The sequence below is a fragment of the Saccopteryx leptura genome, chromosome 2, assembly GCF_036850995.1.
Source record: "Saccopteryx leptura isolate mSacLep1 chromosome 2, mSacLep1_pri_phased_curated, whole genome shotgun sequence".
In the NCBI taxonomy this organism is placed as follows: domain Eukaryota; kingdom Metazoa; phylum Chordata; class Mammalia; order Chiroptera; family Emballonuridae; genus Saccopteryx; species Saccopteryx leptura.
The window spans coordinates 300546932-300567519 of record NC_089504.1 but is presented as its reverse complement, the minus strand read 5'-3'; the positions used below and the strand labels follow the sequence as shown (position 1 = coordinate 300567519).

At 37.3% G+C, this 20588-nt stretch overlaps 1 protein-coding gene across 4 annotated transcripts in view; it reads right to left on the bottom strand.

The window, feature by feature from the left end:
• Positions 1–20588, bottom strand: part of PTPRZ1 (protein tyrosine phosphatase receptor type Z1) — a 187240-nt gene that overhangs the window by 26238 nt on the left and 140414 nt on the right. For 2 of the 4 annotated variants that reach the window (XM_066362561.1, XM_066362563.1), the window contains exons 12-15: positions 16084–19648; positions 10757–10901; positions 3723–3814; positions 918–1003 (exon numbers count right to left, since the gene is read on the bottom strand). In XM_066362561.1, coding sequence (XP_066218658.1) covers positions 918–1003; positions 3723–3814; positions 10757–10901; positions 16084–19648 — 3888 coding nt within the window. The remainder of the gene's footprint in view (positions 1–917; positions 1004–3722; positions 3815–10756; positions 10902–16083; positions 19649–20588) is intronic. The other 2 variants (XM_066362564.1, XM_066362565.1) reach the window with 1 other exon arrangement.

Sequence of the window (20588 nt, the reverse complement as noted above, 5' to 3'; positions counted from 1 at the left end):
CACAGAGACTTGGGGGTCTAGGAGGGAGACAGAAAAGCAACGTGATGCTTCCTAGAGGGGAGGAGCCAGGGCAAGGCTGATGATCTCAGGCTTGCTTGAACGGAAAGGACGTGAGTTTTCTTTACAATCACAAACCTAGGTTCGAATCCCAGTTCTGCTATTTGTTAGTTGTTAATTTGCTTCTGTCAAAGTTGATTTCACTGGTAATATGAATAGAAATAAAAACAAATAACTTTCAGAGCTGGGGGAATGCTAAATGTAGAATCATCAGTACAAAGAATGTCCTTACTTTGAAAAAAATCTGTTAAACCAATGTTCAATGGCCATGATAAACTCACAACAAAATTTTCTGTCCTGTCTATCTAAGGGTATTTGAAGGGGTATCACTAGAAAAATTTTCATTGATTTTAATAATTAAATGCTTTTTAAGAAATGCATATTTTCTTGAGAAGATGGGATTTTACTTGTATAATATTTATTATATCTGCATAATATAAATGCTTCTGCATTTACACTAGTGACTTACAGTTAAGAGTTTGTATATACTTTGGCTAAGGAGCATGAAACTTGATTGTTTAGTGTAATTTATATAATTTAGAAAATTAAAAGGAATAAGGGTTACTAATGAAGATTATTATTTTTTAAATGCTGGTATCTGTATTTTATTGACCCGTATTAACAATGTTTTTTTAAAAAATTTTTCCACTATCACAACATGGCTTTTTAAAATGAAAACCAATTTTCTTAATTATATGATTATTATAACACATCTCTTAAATACATAAGTGATTAGGGAACTGATATTCTCACTAGTAGTGAAAATGGTTATCATGTCATTAGTTCAAGAAATAGTCTGCTGCTGTATCTTAAATTTTCAATATTCTATATTAGTTAAAATAGACGTAGCAAAATCATACCTCAAATTCTTCAGTGAACCCACTACTTGCATGCAAATCTGCAACATGCTTTGGAAAGTGCTTTATTGGAATTGCTCCAACATCATCTAAGTGAATAAAAAAAAATAGGTTGAAAAAGATAATTCCACTTACATAAATGTGCCTCTTATTTATAAAGATTTAATAGGTGCATTTTTTTTTAATTAAAAAAAAATATTGTGTTAACATGGATTCAAGTGTCCCACTCAGTATCACACCTTCTATGCTCAAAAAGGTGCTTCCCCTTACACCCCCTTCCCCTGACTCTCTCCCCTCTTCCCTCTGGGATTTGCTGTCCTGTTATCTGTATCTATGTGTTCACAGGTGCTGTCTTTTAAAACAACTTCAACGTTCAAGTATTTTTAAGATCCCAGTGCAACATTTAGCAGCGTTCACTAATTTTCACTATATTTACTATCAATTATAACCTTCATTTTAGAATTTTGATTTGTTCAGGAATCTCTTTCCCTTTTATACTCTAAAGAGAAAAAAGTTCATTTTCAATGTTAAATTGTAAGTATCACCAAAGCCTCAGCTCTTATCAGTGGGCTGCATCTCTTTATGGGTAATTTTCCTTAACGTGAGTAGGAAATTCCAAGCAAAATGCAGAAATAATATACATTCAATTTTCTTATGGCTTAAACAAGATATGTAATGTAATTTTAGTTTTGAAAAATTATATAGTTAATATTTAACAGTTACAGATTCAGATTTTTACAGTGAAAAACACTTTTTCCTTCACCTTACAAGTAAAAGAAAACATTTATATAAAGACTATTCATTGAAAATGATATAAAAAACCTTTGGGACATTAATCTTTAATATTTCAAGAATTTTAACTTGAAAATATGCTATGCAAACAAAGTCATTGGAGCTGTTAATTAATTGTGAAGAGGCCAAATTATTTCAATTGGCTCTATTTTTTTTTTCCTGAAAAGACTTTCTTAGATTAAACAAATTACTAGTTCACAGAATGCAATTTCACAAGTGATTTCTCTGACAAGGAAACATCAAACACGTTCCACTAGTAACAGTTCTTTACATCAACAGATGTTCAGCATCTCGGCCATTTGATATCTTTAAGCTTCAGTTACTAAGAATTTGTTGTTTTAAAAAAAATTAGAATCCATCTGTTCTCTTTCTTAGATGAGTATACCTGCATACTAAAATTGAATTAGACAGTTAAGCTTAAGAAACACTAGACAAAGGTGTAATTCCACCTGCACACTTATGGAAGTAGCTTTTGCTTTTTAGGTAAGAAACAGAAATAACGTGCCACATCAAAACGATTGATTCTTCTATTAAAGGTCCTTCAAGTCCATTGATACAATTGTGTACAGGTAACCTCTTTGCACAAGCAAACTGACTACTTTTTATTTACAATTATGTTATTCTGGCAATTTCTTTGATGAATTGATCTGCAAGTAAGTGAGACCAACATATCTTTTTATTTTCCAATTTTCCATGAAAATGCACATACTGTATTTGGGCGATCAGGAGGGCAGTTTTGAGAGCTGAGCACAGAAAAGAAGGCTGTGGTCTTGATCACTATTCTGAGAAGAACAGGGATTTTGGATTTCCTAAACAAGCTCTCAATTTGGGATTATTTTCCATATTGTTAATAATGACCTATGCTGGACTATGGATAATATTACGGTTAATTTGCACATTTATTCAGACGGGGTATATCATTGAAAATGAAGGGAATCAAAATGCAATTGGTAACAGAGCTGTCGGTTTCAAAATTCCTAATATGTTCATGAGAAATTCTAGCATACTAAAACAAATGCTCTGAAGTTGAATGTAAACTAGAAAAATAGAAATCAGACAGTAGCAATGAAAGACGTATAGAGTTGATGAAGGGAAAAACAGCCAAACACGTCTGCTTTCTATGCCTGTTTAAAATGACACAGAAAATGCTTCTGTCTTTTTTTTCTTCTTCTAGTTTTTAAATTGTTAGATTTCATAAAATAACAATGAATAGAACTTGGGTCTTTAGCAATGACATATGTAGCACCAGATAATTTAAAAAGAGGCTTCTGTAAGATGGTCCCATGGATGAATTTTTCCTTTTGTTTTCCCTGCTTCGGTGACTATGTTCTTATCTCATTCTCTATCCATGTTTATTCAAAAGGCCACACATTTCTAGACAATTCCTTTTTTCTTTCCACTGTCATTCTGAAATGTCATACAATGTCAATTAAATAAATGTCTGTGAACTTAGTCATAGTGTGAACTCTAGGGTCAATGGGTGTCTTAATCAAAATGACACAGGCTAAATCTTGTCGATAGCTTACCAGGTAGGTTCTGATAAAACAAAATAGTTGATGTTTTCTCAATATAGCTGAGAAACCTTTTCTCACATAAACTCAAATGATCAGATAGGAACAAAACTTGATCCTCATTTTTGTTATCTTGTGCTATTGATTTAGTTTGCTTTTGTTGTTTAGGTTTCCATTAAATTAGCCGAAAGGACCGAAACTCAGCATTATTCATAACTAATATGTGAATGCTATAAATGTCTGTGTTCTTTAACATATTACATCTCAACAATTGTAAATTATTTTTTCATGTCACCTCTATGGTTAAGAATGTTCAGAATTGATGAGAACAAGTTATAGACCTAGGTGCTTGCTACATGATATAATATGTATTATGGGCAACACAAATATTTACTAAAGTGTATTATAGCCACTTGCAAAGTACTCCAATAAGGACAAACCATCCAACATTTTGATTCTCACTCAACATCTACCAGCTACGCATGGTCACATGTTAAGCTATTACCTGAAATTGGGAAGATAGGTGTTGGAGGTGTGGATATTACTCGAGGGGAAGTACTATCCTCCAAATAAAAGTGTGCGGTCTGGAAGCATTTCCTGGAGAGGAAAAGAAAGCAGTTTATATTACTAGCTGCCAAAGATAATAAGACAACTTCTGAGCTGCTTAAAAATTATGACAAATTTTCAGCAACAAAATGTAAGTGGAAATCTATATTAATTTTATAAAAAACAAGGTCTAAAAGCAACTTATAAGCCTTTAAATTTATCTCCGTTGTAGCAGAACTAGATGCAGAGTGCACATATCAGACATGCTCGGCGCAGAAACGGCACTTGAAGTTGTAGTTGATAGCAAGTAGTGCGAACTACTTGATGAGATAGGACCCCTCCACACTGCAGTCATGGTGGCTATATGCCAGCATCCTGTCATCTCGGACAGGATCAAAGTGAAAGAGATAGTGTGTCAAAGCTTTCTGCACTCAATACTTCAGTGACCAAACTCTTCTGAGCACACTGAGCTGCTAGCAGAAGGCAGGAAGCTATGACCATGTAGAAGCAAACTCCACAGTGGCAACATTTTGATGAAAAAGAAGGCAGCTTTATACTGTATGATAACGCACTAATGACAGAACAAAGTGAAGAAATAATGAGCTACAACCAAAAACAGAGGTGATTTTTCTTCCAACAGATGCTAACCTTGTTGATGAGGGTTTTGAGAATAAATATCTTTGGAATCAATGACAGCTATAACCTACAATGTCACCTGAATCTATTTTCATTCAGATAATAAGAGTAACATCTGGTAAGGGCACACTACAAATCACTAAGAAGAGCAAAGAACCAACTGCTGCTATAAACTACTGCAAACTCATCTTAATTAAAAAAAATTAGATAATTAAAACTGCTAATGACATGCTTTGATGTGGGTCATTTAATTTATTTGAAGTATTATTCATAAGTGGTCAAGTTTAAATAAAAGTATCTGTTTGAGTAAAAATGCCAATCTCATTTTCCATTTAAAAGCCTCAAGCTAAAAGATAGTTATCCTAATGGACTTTAACATAACATTTATTCTTATACAACACACATAAATTGCAGTATTTTTTTAGTAATCAGTTCTCTGCATAAAATTTTTCAATGGTTTCCCACTGAAATGAGAATAATATTTAATTATTTCAGCAAAGACTAGAAGACCCCCCCAAGACCTGGTTCTCTGGCCACTTCAACAGTCTTACCTCCTACAACCTCTTCCCACTCCCGCTGTGCTCTAGTCCTCACAGTCCCTCGTTTCTCCCCCCAAGAGGCCCTGTCAGTACCATCTCAAGGCCTTGGCTCTTGCTGTTCCCTCTGGCCGCCTTCCTCCTTCCTATCTGTTTTGCATTGGCTCAGATGCCACTTCCTCTGAGAGTCCTTCTCTGACCATGCTAGCTGAACACATAGCCCAGCCCACCAAGTCACTACCTTTGCCCTTGTGTTTACTCTGTGGCACTTACTCCTAGTATATGGAATACCTTATTTATGCATTTGCTTATTTGTCTTACATGTTTTTGGCTGGTCCTCCCTCATCAGAATGCAGTCCCCACAAAGGCAAAGCATTTTGTCCTAATCACTGCAATGTCAGTCTTCTGTGCTAAGACTGGTGTCAGCATGTTGTGGGTGCCCCCAAACAGTTGCTCAATGAATTCACGGCCTCAAGTATAAGCTGTATAACATTATATTATTTATTTGTAGCCTAAATGTCACAAGAAAGAAAAATCCAAAAGCAATGATGTGCATAGTGAAACCTAGCCCTCTGCTGTGATGTTATGGCCTTGATAACCGCACCTTGGAGAACATAGATAATGGAAAGAACACAGGAACATCCTTACAAGAGGACACGTGGTGCAGAAGGAAGATGAGTGGATGTAGAATTGAGTGTCACAGGGATCCTGAGCTAGGCTCTTACCCTGGAGAGTGGAGAGATATGGCAGACTAATGGGGAATGCAGGGACGAGGGCTACAGGGGTCATGCTAAAAAAGCCACTGTACTGAATGTTCGCATTTGAGCAGAAGTGACAGCAGACTGGAGCAGGAACTACAGGGAAAGTTTGGCTTATCTGCAAGCACAGATGTAGCATACTCTGACACATTGATATGAAAACACTGGGTTTGCTACCTGCTTTTAAGGTCACAGAGTAAAATCTCTTTTAATTCCTCTAAAATATGGTTACACAAGCCCAGTCAAAGGGTTTCTTCATTCATCAATGAATCTAAAAATTACAAAATGCAGGAAGAGACCCAGTGTCACATCACAGCTGATACAAGAATACTTTTGACAGCATCTTTGACATATAAAGAGGGTCCAGTTTAAATACCTCCAGTGACACAGAGCTCCCTTCTTTATGAGTTATCATTAATTGCAAGATTTTTTTTTTTTTGCTTCAAAAGTCTTTTCCTTCTAAGTACCTCAAGAGTAACAAGGGGAGGCCTTCCTGTCCAACTGTTACACCTCTTCCTCTTGAAATCTTTCTCATATTGTCTATGGCCATACCACCCTGAACGCGCCCGATCTCTTCTGAAATCTTTCTCATATCAAACCAAAAGTCTGTCTCCCTATGCTTCTGACGCCCTGGCTCTAGTTCTGTACATTACAGGCTTTTAGATTATGATACCCACAATCTTACACTATGTATACACTATCTACGTATGGACCTCACCCTTTTTGACAGTGATACCCCAATAATACTAACAAGTGTAGATCACTGAACATGCCTTGTTCTTTCCTAACTCAGTATTTCTCTTCCCTGCTATAAACATGGTTTTCCTTCAGCCAAAATGCCTCTCTCCCTTACATGCCAGGCAAACACTGTTCTCCTTAGAGGCAGCTCAGTGGCATGTTCCCTGTGAAACAGCCTCTCTAGCACTCCAGTTTGTCTCCACTGCCCCCAGCACACATTTCCATTCACAATCACATTTAATTGATTTGAAAAATACGCTTAATGAATCCAAAGGTGCCCTGCACTGCACTGGACATTATTCTCCATGATTTTGTTTTAAATACTCTTATTAATTGGTAGTTAGGTTTTGCAATATATTTTTTTGGTGCCTATTATATATCTTTTTAAAAAAGATGAGGCTGCATCCTTTTGATTCATGTTGACCCAACTCTTAATACAACGTCAGGAGTACAGTAAGTATGAAATGTCCAGTGATTAGATGGATTTCCAGGAGCAAGTAATCTCACCAACCATGAGTTATTCACAGCTGGATTCTACATTCTCTCGTCTACTCCTGCCTCAAATGCGGTAACTTAAAATCTCAAAACATCTGGAAGAGAGAGATGGAAGATGTAGCCAGAGAAAGACAAATGGGTAGATAGAGGATGTGTCTAAGAGAATGGGAAGAAGGCAGCATCTCATAAAATAACAAAGGTAAATTATAACCATTGGTATTGATGTTAAACATGTTGCTATAATGTACACTTTGGTATCTGGATAAATACCAACTCTTTTCAGCCTTGTAATAAAATATTCGTTGTTTTTTAAAAAATAAGTGGTCCAATAAAGTTACTTGCAATAACTAGTGACAAAAGAACCTTATAAATCATAACAAAAAGCTCATAGGTGGGAAAAATTAAAACAGTTCAGGATAAATTCTGGATGAAGGGCATCTGTATATTGCTTGGGTACACTTTATTGTATGGTCTTAGCTAGGAAGTGACATTCTACTTAAAAGACAGCATGATACTTACTGGAAGGTCTCTATGCTGGGTTGGGAGCTCCCCTCAATGGCCCACAAATTTAAATTTAAAATCATGAGAGAATTCTAAATGCTTTTCTTCCCCCTCCCCCAAGCTAAAACAATGTGTTTATGACAAGTTTTTTCTATATTGCTTTTGATAGAGTGCTGATTTTGTTAAATATACTTTTGGTATATTTTTTAGAGTCTACTAAAAAATCTCTATAAAATTTACCCTTTGTCTTCTTTAAAAAGAACTTTTTGAAAATCTTTCTTATTGAAGTAATCTTGTGTCTTAGAAACTTACAATTTGGCTCATGTAAATTATACCTTAAAACATCTGGAAGATAATTTCAAGGCATATTATTATTTAGTGTATGACAAGATTCAGTATCTATAGTCCATCTGTTCTGTATAAGCAGGGGATGTCTTCACGTCTATGTGCTAAGTGTTGATAACTATGTCTCCTGCTAATTATCACTTAGCCATGATGAAGAAAGTGATGACTGTTTTAAACTTGCAGACATAGGTCCTATCAATCAATGTTAATCTGATTATTTAATTTACACCTTTTCATCACAGTAAGTATTTAGAATTAAAAGCTAGAAATATGTAATTATTATTCCATTTTTAGATCCTTAGACAAATATGAAACAATATTCATTGTGCTGTATTCATGACAGGAACTCTGAAGAAAGTCAGACTGAAATCTCTAAGATGAGTCCCCCCCGCAAATAGTAAAAAGAGAAAATGAATTGATAACAGATTACTTATTCTAATTATTTCAATCTTATAACTATAAGCCATCTGACATCTTTTATTTAAAATTGATTTTTAGAGAGAAAAGAGATAGACACACACACAGAGAGAAATCAAATTGTTGGACTTGTTCCACTTATTCATGCTGTCACTGGTTTCTCTTATATGTACCCTGACCAGGGATCGAACCCACAACCTTGGAATGTTGAAACAACTCTCTAACCAACTGAGTACCTGGCCAAGGCCAAGCCATATGACATCTTTATTGAAACTTGGGTGTATGTCTATTTACTATGAAACAGAATTTGGTCCTGTTTTCCATCTTATCTTATTTTAAATTTGCTTAACCCCAGTTTTCACTGATTTCAAAAATTGGTTTGCAGAGAAAATCAGATCAGACACAAACTAGTTATCTCAATAAACATGAGATCAAGGTTGATAAGAAGGTGGACTAACAAGCCCAATGGGGAGAAAAGCAATATGAATTCTTGTTGAGCCAACATTTTTGAATTCTGCACTGCGTTCTCAGGGCTCTACTGAGTACGGTATCTTCTCTAAAAAGGGTACTTGGCAATTACAGAAATTTAAGGAAGCAGTTTGTTTGTATCAGGTTATGGATGAAATAGACACCTAACCTATGTGAGATAATAAAAGCATGAATGTCTGTTCTCTATGGCCTATAGTCTTCTCTGTTCTGTAAAGGAAGTCGGGCATGAAATACAGTTGGCTGTGAGAACATTCTACCTTAGTGAACCAATGGGCGTGCAAACCGACATGCTCCGGCTTGGCTCTTCCTGCTTCCGGTCTTCCCTCCTGCCTGGAGTGCCCTCCTCCTTCACTGCCACGTTTTGAGTTCTACCCACTTCGAGCACCACCTTTTACATTGACCTGTCATCTCTGGCCTATTAGTATCCTTTGTTCTCTTTTAGCTTTAGCCCCTTAACTCATTTAGATGACTTATATATAGCTTTAGAAATTTCACTGTCATGCATATACTTTTGTAATATTATATATATATATATATATATTTTTTTTTTTTTTTTTTTTTTTTTTTTTTTTTTTTTTTCTGAAGCTGGAAACGGGGAGAGACAGTCAGACAGACTCCCGCATGCACCCAACCGGGATCCACCTGGCACGCCCACCAGGGGGCAACGCTCTGCCCACCAGGGGGCAATGCTCTGCCCCTCCGGGGTGTCGCTCTGTTGCGACCAGAGCCACTCTAGCGCCTGGGGCAGAGGCCAAGGAGCCATCCCCAGCTCCCGGGCCATCTTTGCTCCAATGGAGCCTCGGCTGCAGGAGGGGAAGAGAGAGACAGAGAGGAAGGAGAGGGGGAGGGGTGGAGAAGCAGATGGGCGCTTCTCCTGTGTGCCCTGGCCGGGAATCGAACCCGGGACTTCTGCACGCCAGGCCGACGCTCTACCACTAAGCCAACCGGCCAGGGCTTATTTTATATATTTTTATGGAAAATTATTTCTCCTCAATAACCAAAATTTCTTGACAGAAGTGACTGTCATTCATTCATTCATTCATTTAAAAATATTTTCCCATAGTAGTTAACATAGTACTAGGTATATGGAAAATAGTCAATACACATAGTAAATATTTTTGAATAAAATGAGAGAATATATTTTGTGATGACACAAAGAGTAGTGAGGTGAACTTATATAAAGATGTTGCTAAGCAAATAGAAGTTAATTATGTATCTTCTGAACAACATTCTCTTTTAAAACAAAAGTATAAAGTACTAAGTTATGCCCATTTTTAGTTTATAGATATGATTCTTTATGTCATAATGAAGTTCTTATTGTCCAACAGACACAGGCAGAAGTTCTACTGCTTACATTATGTCCCTATTAGACTTAATAATTTGCTGTGTGTTCATCTTGCTATAGGATGGGAAGCTTATGATAGGTACATTTTCAGTCTTCTAAGGATTTTATAATGTTATTGATGAGAGTAAAGCTCAATTTCGTCCTCAAGCCAAATTTTAATCAATTTTTAAAACCCATGGATCTTAATATAGTTCTTAACTTTATCTTTCCATTATAGTCACATTTTAATTGCTTGATTTTTAGTTTTGTATATAGGATATCTTTTTTGTTTATTAGTATGCAGTTGATATAATCTCATATAAAACCTTATTAAAAACACTTTTACTATATCAAAATTATGTTTTTGTAAATAGCAATTTTAAAAATAATAACAGTAGGAGCACTTTAGTTGATAAACTTAAATCTCCGTTAAGTGTTATGATATGTTTAAATGTTAATTACATTAATATGAAAGTGCAACGGTCAAAATACTGCATGACAGTAACTGAAGCCAATGGTCCACCATTTTACCGTTAATTGTTTGATTAGAGTATGAAGAACCGTAGAATATTCTATTATTGTGTCTCTGGATTCCAATATTTACCTTATTCACAGATACATAGATACATTAATGGTAGCTCTTAAGTAAAAGGAATTTTAAATACGCTTTGAAGAACTTTCAGGTAAAAAAAAAAAAAACAGGCAAAAATGTGACCGTTATGAAATACATGTCCAAAACAAGCACTCAACTTACCTCCAGTATATGAGAATACCCACAAGAACCACTAGACAGATAAAAGTCAGGGCGGACACGACCACAAGGGGTATAACTGCCTTCTTCTCGGATTCCAACCCCTCAGCTAGACCAATACGAGACTCATGGCTACTATTACTGGCCTCTGCAGTCAGAGAAAATGGAGAGAGTTGACATTTAAACTTCAAGTCACAACATTTTTCAACCGAATAATTGCAACCTTCATTGGTTTTGCTTACCTTTAAAATATTGACTCTATGATGCAAAGAATGTGTATGATTAGAAGCCAATTTAAGTGAAACAAAATTTAAAAATAAGGCAGGCTATCAGAGCTGAAGCACTACAATATCCTAACAGAGAGAGGCACCCAGGTAGGGGGCGCTGTGGCAAGAACTGAGCATAATACTGACGTGAAAAGATAGTTAAAAGGGAAATGGAAGTATTAAAACATAAAAATTACCCAGTTTATAATAAAGTGATCAGGAAAATAGTGCTATTTACTGGAACACCATGTACAATCTTGATTTTCCACAACTAATTTTAAAGGAACTATTTGAATTCTGCAATTTAGTAAGTAATTAGGAGCAGTTAATAATTTCATGAAGAGAGAATCTTAGGAGAACCCTTTCTTACATTAAGATAACCCTTCAATCCACCAAACTATTTAAAATTCAACAATAGGGTGCTTTTAAAATGGTATTTTGAGTGCCCTTCTTATCAAGTATTTTTCTCTATCAAAAATAAAAATACTACTGTACATGAATTGAAGGACTACATCGAACTAAGACATTCTTTTCAAAAACGCAAATGCAAACTATGAAAAAGGCTAAATTCTCTCCTTGGCTTCATTTTGGAAGATGGCAAATGAGTGTTTTTGTGATCAGTCAGGTGTGTTACTATTCTAACACTTTCAAAATCATGGCCACTGGAACTGTCCTTCCAAGTTGTTACAAAGAGCTTCGGAGCTGCAGGGTGTCTGTGGCCAGATATCACCTTCTGTTCTGCTTTTAGATGAGTGCAGCGGGCAGTGAAGGTGCTGAACCTTACAGCTGTTTTACCATGATGAAGTGTTGACACTACTACCAGTCTGCCTGGAGAAGTCTACATTGCCTCCTACCCAAGTGACACATTTGGTGCTGTTACGCTAAGTACCTTACCATTAGTGATAGGAGGCAAAGGGATTCAACTGAAATTTAAATAGTTTGAGAGTAACAAAAGTTTATAAACAGATCATTACCATATATCAAATGAGGAGAACTTAAGATTTAGAAATGATAGCTTTCTTCTATATCTGGACGATGCAAAAAGGCCAGTAATTTAATCTACTCATATGGATCAAAGGCATATAAATCACACCCAAATTTCCCAAGATGTATGTTCTTAGCATTGTGGATGCATTTGTTAGAAAAAAAGTGGAATTCAAAGATGTGCCTAAAAATTGTAAAACTGAAAAGTGGGAATATTATAAGTCAACTGATGCCTGAGCGCTAGTTAACATTCCTTTGAGAGATGCCCAAGTTTACTTTCTTTTTTGTTAATCGTGTGCTCTGGTAATTACGTATTATGGTGAGGCTCATCGAGAATCCTAATTAGCTGATAGTGAATGCACTGAAAATTTCTCTATGAAATTTTTGAAAGCCCCTTGTTTTATACATAACTATCTTCACATATTTTCTACTGTCACTATTGTTATCTAAATGGAAAGTCTGTGGGTAATAAATGAAATCATCCATTTGGCAATGTCCCTGGTACCTAGTAATTACAAAGGTGGTTCATATTATCAGGAGCCATCATTCTTGAAGTGCAGTCCTTAGAAGAGTTTCACCTGAAACTTGTTAAAAATGCAAATTTGGGGCCTGTCCCAACGACCCCAGATCTACTGGACCAGGAACTCTGTGGCTTTACCAGAAATCTATGTTTTAACAAGTCCTCCAAGTGATTCTGGTTCACATTAAAGTTTGAGAACTAATGATGTACAGTAATTTACATACAAAGTGAGCTTATATGATTACATAGGTCTTCAATGACTACAAATATTCATAATCATATGTATAAAGTATATAGATACACACATATCTCATTTAAATAGATGTATGTGCATACATATATATATGTCCGAACATATGTGTGCTACATAATCATATAAGATATATAACACAAAAAATATGTAACAAATTACCATATAAGTCATACACAGTATATACATACTATCTATACACATGTGCACACATATAGTCTTATATACAGACTTTCTCTTAAATTTTCTGGGAGGTCTTATTTTAAAATAAACCCTTTAATTGAGGAGTTAGAATAACAAATTCAGGGTAGTTACATATTATGAAACCTAGGCATTTTATTCAAGATAGGATACTACATAAAAGTTCACAAAATCAACTGGTTGCTTTGTACATTATAATTACAACTAGTTGGATTGATTTTTATATTCATTAGTGAGATTAAAATATTTATTTTGATATTGTTTGGTAGTATGCATATGAGTTACCTATATCTACAATTAGAAAATAAAAAAACTAATTAAGATTAATATTTTAAAGTATTTTTTCAAAATAAGACAATATAATTCTGATATTGCAAATAAAGCATTATATACATATTTCATTGTCTACAATCTTGAAAGCCTAGACCTAAGACAGAGACACCAATAACCCAGGTTTCTCGTCTCATTTTTTAAGTCCCTAATTGACCTGGATCATGTAGTCTAGAATTTTCAGGTCTCAGTTTATGCTGTCATAAATTAGATACTAATATTTGGCTTACCTATATTATTTTGATGAATATGTCCTGTAAGTTAGTCTACATTTAAAAATACATACTCAAATTATAAGTTTCAGAATAAATCTATAGGCAATTGATAGAGAGGCATATTCAGTTATTTGATAAGATATATTGCATATGATTTTTTTACAGATACAGATTTCCCTAATCTTATTTTACCTTATTTATTTCACTAATTGAGTTACTTGATGATGTTGGATATTATAGTCATACTGCTTTCTCTTCATCAGTGGGAGAACATACTCTTGAAACTTACATAAACCTAGTAAGATTTATTGGAGAGAAATTGCTAAGTTTTAGTCAATAAGTCTAGATTTGCTATTTTCCTATGCATATCATCTGTCTATAAAAGTATAGTCTAGCAAGAACATCTCAATGATGCCACTACCACATTAAGATAGAAAAATAGATGGATTCCTGATATTTTCCTTTAAAATACATCTAATAAAGCATTTAAAAAATCTACTATAATTGGAGCCATATAACAATTTATATATATATGGCAATACTAGTGAATATGGTGACCTATAGGTTCATTATTTATTCTTACATAGAGTTTAAGTTTTTAATCTGGAATGCAATGCTAAATGGTATCAAGTCAGAATACTTGGAACAACTTCTCTATCAAAATGTACAGACTTTTCATTGCTGCTGTACTGAAAGCACAATATACAATTCAAGGGACAAAAATAACAAAAGACAGAAAATATCCTAATGATACTGGTGTCTATGCTCTGTATTATACAGATTCACTTTTGTGTAAAAGTAATGTAAGATGTTACTAAGTCTGTCTTTTACTGTTAAGAGTTAAATAATTTTATTAATTTAAAAAATGCCTTAAAATTTAATAAAGACAAATTATAAAGTTCTTATGATCAGTGAAATAAAATAGCTAGAATTTTATGTGGTTAACGGTATTGAATTTCCCTTGTCTTCTCATTGGCATTTAAAACAAACATCTGTATTGTATATGCTGTCGGTAATCTGCTCTAAGAAACATCTGGCTGATCAACTAATTTGCATAAAATAATTGCATAAAATACATGAACAAATGAAATGCATCTCTACAGAAAATGTTCTAGTGTTTTGTATTTATGTATACATACTGTATACACTGAATATTAATGTTAATTGTTTAACTTCTTAAAAAGGTGTGTAACAGAAAGTATGAAGTAGAAAGTGTTTTGTTAGTTTACACTGCCCTCTTTAGGCAACACTGAGGTAATCAAAGGAAGACAATTTTTAAAAATTAAAAGTTTGTTTCTAAAAAAAAAAAATCTTACCATTCACTCTCAAAACTTAGCAATAGGGCTTTTTAAAAAGCTCCCCAAGCTAATGTGGTGCAGATTATGTAATTCCTGTTCACGGGGCTGGTCTGAAAGAGGTGCTTATCGTATTACTATCTGAATTTCTAATTCATTTTATAATTCAGTAGAATTAGTTTATAACTTACTTATTTTAGAACTTGAGTACATATGAAAGTAAAAATCACCTAAAAATAGTACATTCCAATCTATTATTTAAAAAGCAGTATACTAAAATATATTATGCACACATAATTGCTCTCACATATAATAGCCATCTTGTAGACTATAAAAAATCAACAATAGCCTGACCAGGCGGTGGCACAGTGGATACAGTGTTGGACTGGGATGCAGAGGACCCAGGTTCGAGGCCCTGAGGTCGCCAGCTTGAGCACAGGCTCATCTGGTTTGGGCAAAAGCTCACCAGCTTGAACCCAAGGTCGCTGGCTCCAGCAAGGGGTTACTCGGTCTGCTGAAGGCCCGCGGTCAAGGCATGTATGAGAAAGCAATCAATGAACAACTAAGGTGTTGCAATGCGCAATGAAAAACTAATGATTGATGCTTCTCATCTCTCTCCATTCCTGTCTGTCCCTGTCTATCCCTCTCTCTGACTCACTCTCTGTCACTGTAAAAAAAAAAAAAATTGACAATAAATAAAAATCACTTTATCTACTTTGCAGGAAATTAAAGACCAAAACAAACAAAACAGCAAGAGACGCATAGATTCAGGGAACAAACTGATGGCTACCAGACAGGTGGTGGCTGGGGAGACGGATGAAAAAGGTGAAGGGGAAGAAGAGGGACAACCTTCCGGTCATAAATAAACAAGGCCCAGGCATGTAGTGTACAACACAGGACACAGGGCCAGTAGTATTGTGCTGCCTGTGCACAGTGATAGAGGGTTAATAGACTTGTCACGGTGATCCCATTGTAAGGGAACTAAATGTCAAAACACTATGTTGTGCACCTGAAACTAAACAGATATGTTTCACCAACAATACTTTAATTAAAAAAAAACAACCATATTGAGTATTCATTTGAAGTAATAAATATAATCATACTTTAAAAACTGTAAATTGATTTGATGTTTTGATTATAAAGTTGATGTGACATTTTACCAAATTTCTATGTGTCTATGATTTTTCTATTTTGTTGTTGTTGTTGTTGTTGAGTGTGTGAGAAAGAAAAGCACCACATCTCAGTCTATCCCTCTGATCCGTGACTAACCTGCCTCTGAAATGTTGAACACTTCTGAGTGCCCACTAGGAACAGTTGGTGCTGAGGACTGTGGGGATCTGGGAGTTATTTCTGAGTCACCCGCTCCCAGGACCCCAGCCACATCTCTCTCCTTAGCATCTGGGAAACTGAAATCTGTGGAAGTCTCCTTATCGTTAAGGCCCTCGGAGGCACTCTGCCCTGATCCGCTCTCTCCGTCACTCGTGAGAACTGCCCAAGCTTTCGATTCCGGGGTGAAAGGGAGCAGGGCATCGCCAGTCTTCATGTCGTTATCCTGTTTTCCTTCGTGGTGCTTTTGGGGGAGCCCCTCTGTTGCTGGCGACTTATCAGGACTTCCGTCCATATCAGTCTGACTTTCTGACATCCTGCCTGTGGCTGTGTTTTCTTCAACAGATATCTCAGATAGTGAATATGAGATTGGGGTATTCTGATCCACAAGACTGTTTTCGTGGGGGTCTGAATCATCCATTACCTTTTCCTGGGATTCTCTATAGGAGGAGCACGACATACACTTATTGATGGATAAGCCACCTCTATCTCTGTCATCATAATCATCATCGTCATAATCATCAATATCACCACCACCCACCAACTCAGCATCAGGTCTGGCACTGTGAGTCAGCCCAGAAGTTGTTTCAGAAGGAAACAGCAACTTGGTTGGGGTAACAGAACCATCTCTGTTCGGAGAAAGAGCTGTAATGGAAACATACACATTTCCTAACGGAACAGAAGGATCAGCAGTTACACGTGTATCAGGAACAACCGTCGGGGCGCCAGCCAATGCCTCCTCAGTAATGGAACCCTTGGCAGAAGTGAAAACTTCATCAGCATGCACAAGCTTATTTATAAGTGTGTCTGGAGGCACATCCATTGATAAAACAGGAGTAGCAAAAGCCTGCCTTCCTTCTGGGGGAAAGGCATGGTCGACCACCAAATCGGCCGTCTGGAACAGCTTATCATTACTGTATGGTGAAGGCACCGCTTGCTGGGAACTTTCGCTTTTAAGCAAAACTGGTTCCAAAGATTTCTCCTCTGCATAAGAAATGGTTAAACGTTGAAGTGAGACAGCGGGCATATTAGAAGCAGGCGATATATCAACAACTGGTACAGAGGCAGAGTGCAGCATGCTTTCACTTGGAGCTGAATTTGATGCCATGGGATGCAATAGTGTCGGGCTAATTAGATCGATCTTGCGGGTTTCACCCAATACTGTATCACTCGGCACAGCCGGAAGAGCAGTTTTAGGCAACGGGTCAGCATCAGAAGCCTGAAAAGAAGGCTGCAGGAACACTTCAGTGTTAAAAGAAGCTGAGTCTTCATAAAATAAGAGTTGAGTTGAAGTCTCACTAGAAGCAGGGTCGGAGGAGGTGGGCTCTGAGCTTGCAGTAAGCACAGGTTTAAGAGAAGTGTCACCAGGTGCTTGAGACATAGCAAGTGTGAGTTGAACGGAAAAGTTATTTTCTAGAACTTGACTAATCTCATGATCAAAAACCTTAGTGGCAATAGAAGCTAGAGAGCCTGGAAGGGTGCCCTTTGTGACAGAGATGGAAACAGGGGGTTCTTGCAGAGAGGCACTCAACTGATTTACATTAGTGTACAGGTCGGGCATGACTGTGCTTTCAGAATGGTAACCCATCTCACTGGAGGAAGAAATGTGTAGTTCAGTTTGATCTCCATCTATTATGTCACTTTGAGAAAGTGGCCTACTATCCTCACCAAACTCAGATGGTGTATATGTAAATTCAGCTACAGAAACAGGTGAAGATATGTTAAGGGCGCTCAGACCATCTGTGTCAGGTGAAAGAAATTCACTACCAGGGGAGGCTCCAGACCACTCCCCATCACCAGAGAGGCCCTGAGTAGGCTGCAGCGACCGTGCGGTTGGGGAGACTAATGAAGACCGAGGCAGTGGTATGTGGCCAGGGCTGCTAAATAAGGACCCCTGAGGAGACACATCGACAGAATCATGCATAGGTATTGCCGAACTGTGAGACACAATGAAGAGGTGCTGGGAGCCCCCGTTATCAGACAAGGCACAAGAAGGCTCAGGCCCTGAAGAAGGTGCATGCATCACGACATCACTGCTGGCCGGCTCGACTTGAGAAAACAAGGGCGTTTTATAAAGGACCCCAGCGTCACTACCACCAATTCCCAGTGTCTGTGAAGCAGCATGAGCAGCAGTCTGATGTGACAGCACATGAGAATACTGAGCAAGGCTGGGCTCTAAGGTCAAGTCGCCCTCAGCCACTGGCAGAGAAGCATGCAGGGAACCTTTTGCACTCTCCACAGCGGAAGTCACTTGTGGAAGGAGCTGAGGGACTGTATACAGGTGGCGGAACAATTCACTACTGAAGGAAACAGAGGAAAATGGAAGCACAGGTGCGCCATCATAGGACGACAGGATGGGTTCAAATGACACATCAACACTGGGAAATACAGGCGTAGTAGCATGCAAGGCCGAATCACTACTGGAAGCGGCAGGGAGAGTGTTCAGGATCTGCCTGTCAAGCAACAGAGGGGTGACTAGAGGGGAGACGGCACTACCAGAGGAAGGTTGGAGAGGTGTCTCACCATTGTATACCGGTTGAGTTGTCTGCGCGTGTGCCACGCTGCCAGTGGGGACCGAGTCGTGTTGTCCGGAGGATGGGGTAAAAGCAAGAGGTGTGACCTCAGTTGGGAAGTAGGCAAAGGAAGAATAATGTGGCATCTCCACCTCTGTGACTGGGGGACCCTGGGACACCTGCGGGCCTGGGGAAGATGCCTCTGTTGTCTTCTCAGATTTGTCACTATGTGTCTCGGGGTCAACAGTCTGAAGAGGGCCCTCTCTGCCTGATCCAACATCGGGCTGTGTCATCAAATCTGTCGTGCTGGGAAACCACACACTTCCATCAACGGAAGGGTCTTTCAGAGGGTCTTCTGAACCCGAGGACGCTGAACCTTCGGAAGCGTTTCTTGTAGCTTCTGCTGTAAGGACATCATAAGTGATGGCCTCTGGGTTTTCTGGAGAAAAAACATCCCCGGGGGACATGTTCTCAGAGGTGAATGGCACAGCGGCCGTGGTGGGGCTAGAGCCTGAAGAATCGTCAGCTCCCGCATCGAGCTTGAAACTGGTTAGTAAACTCTCTTCCTCGCTGATATCTGTGGACATCTCTAGGGATTCCACTATGGAAACTGTGCTCAAAGACTCTGCAGTCCCAAATAAGTTCATCTGTGGAAATCTGACAACAGTTTTAGAGGCTGAAGTGCTCCCCAGAGGGTGGGGTGGCAGTTTGATCACAGTCTGTGAAGTCAGAGAAACATCATTGTCTGGGGTTGATTCAGGAACTGGTTGGGAAGTAGAATCTAAAGATGTGTTGGGAATATCACCCTTTCCAGAGAATTCACTTCCCTTCATTGGGGATCGGTTAGTCTTTGCCTCGTTGAATTTAGTCCCCATGCGATCATAGTTTGTTGTGGTAGAAAGCTGAGGGTCCTTTCTCCTTATCTGGTTTGTGGCCCTGTCTCTACCAGGATTCACAACAGTGTCCTCTTCAGTGTTTTTTTCCTCTCCTTCCTCCTTTGAAAATTAATGGAACATAAAGAAATAAGAGAGAAATGAAATCTTAATATTATCTTATACTGCGTTATACTGTTAATCTTCATTTGTGGGATCTTGGGCACTTCTCATCTCATAAAGCACAATTCCAGAGAAGCCACGCCTTATCTCAGTGATTTTCAACCTTTTTCATCTCATGGCACACAAAATTACTAAAATTCTATGGCAAGCCAAAAATATATTTTTTGCCAACCTGAGAAAAACAACATAGCTACAATTTTAATATTCACACTGAAAGGCTATTGTGTTGGCTGTTGTCATTTTTTTTTATTTGACGATTTCAGGGAAAAGAGGTCAGTGCCTCTGACTAAATAGGTGTTGCATGTTCAAAAAATTCTTGTGACACACTGGTTGAAAATTGCTGCTCTGTCCTGTAATCTTTCTCATCCAACCTCTAGAGAAAGTAATTAAACTTAATGAACACAACCTATTTAATGTTGCCTTTATTTTAATGCTATGTAATGAAGTAATTAAATGAGTAGATACCACAACTTGAAAAGAAGACACATTGTAGTTGTATTTATTTACTGGGGGTGTTATTTAACATAGTACTTATTTTCTTGTTTTTATATTTTTCTGTTCTGTTCATCTGGCAATGAGCTAAATAGCAATTAGCTTCTTCTAATATAAAATATCAGTGAAACAACCTATTTCAAAGACTAAAGTAGTTGCATATTCAGCATCTTTCATTGTGTATATTCAGAATAAATACAAATTTTGAGACATCATAAGAGGAAGAGGTTTTTATTTTTTGTTTTTCTTTCTACTTAATACTTAGGCAGACATTTTAGACAACTTGTTAAAATATAGTTCTAATAGTAGTAATTTAATTTTGTGTTTCCTTTAGAAACACTATTCAGGTGACACAGTTTTTCATGAACACATAGTCATTATAATGTCT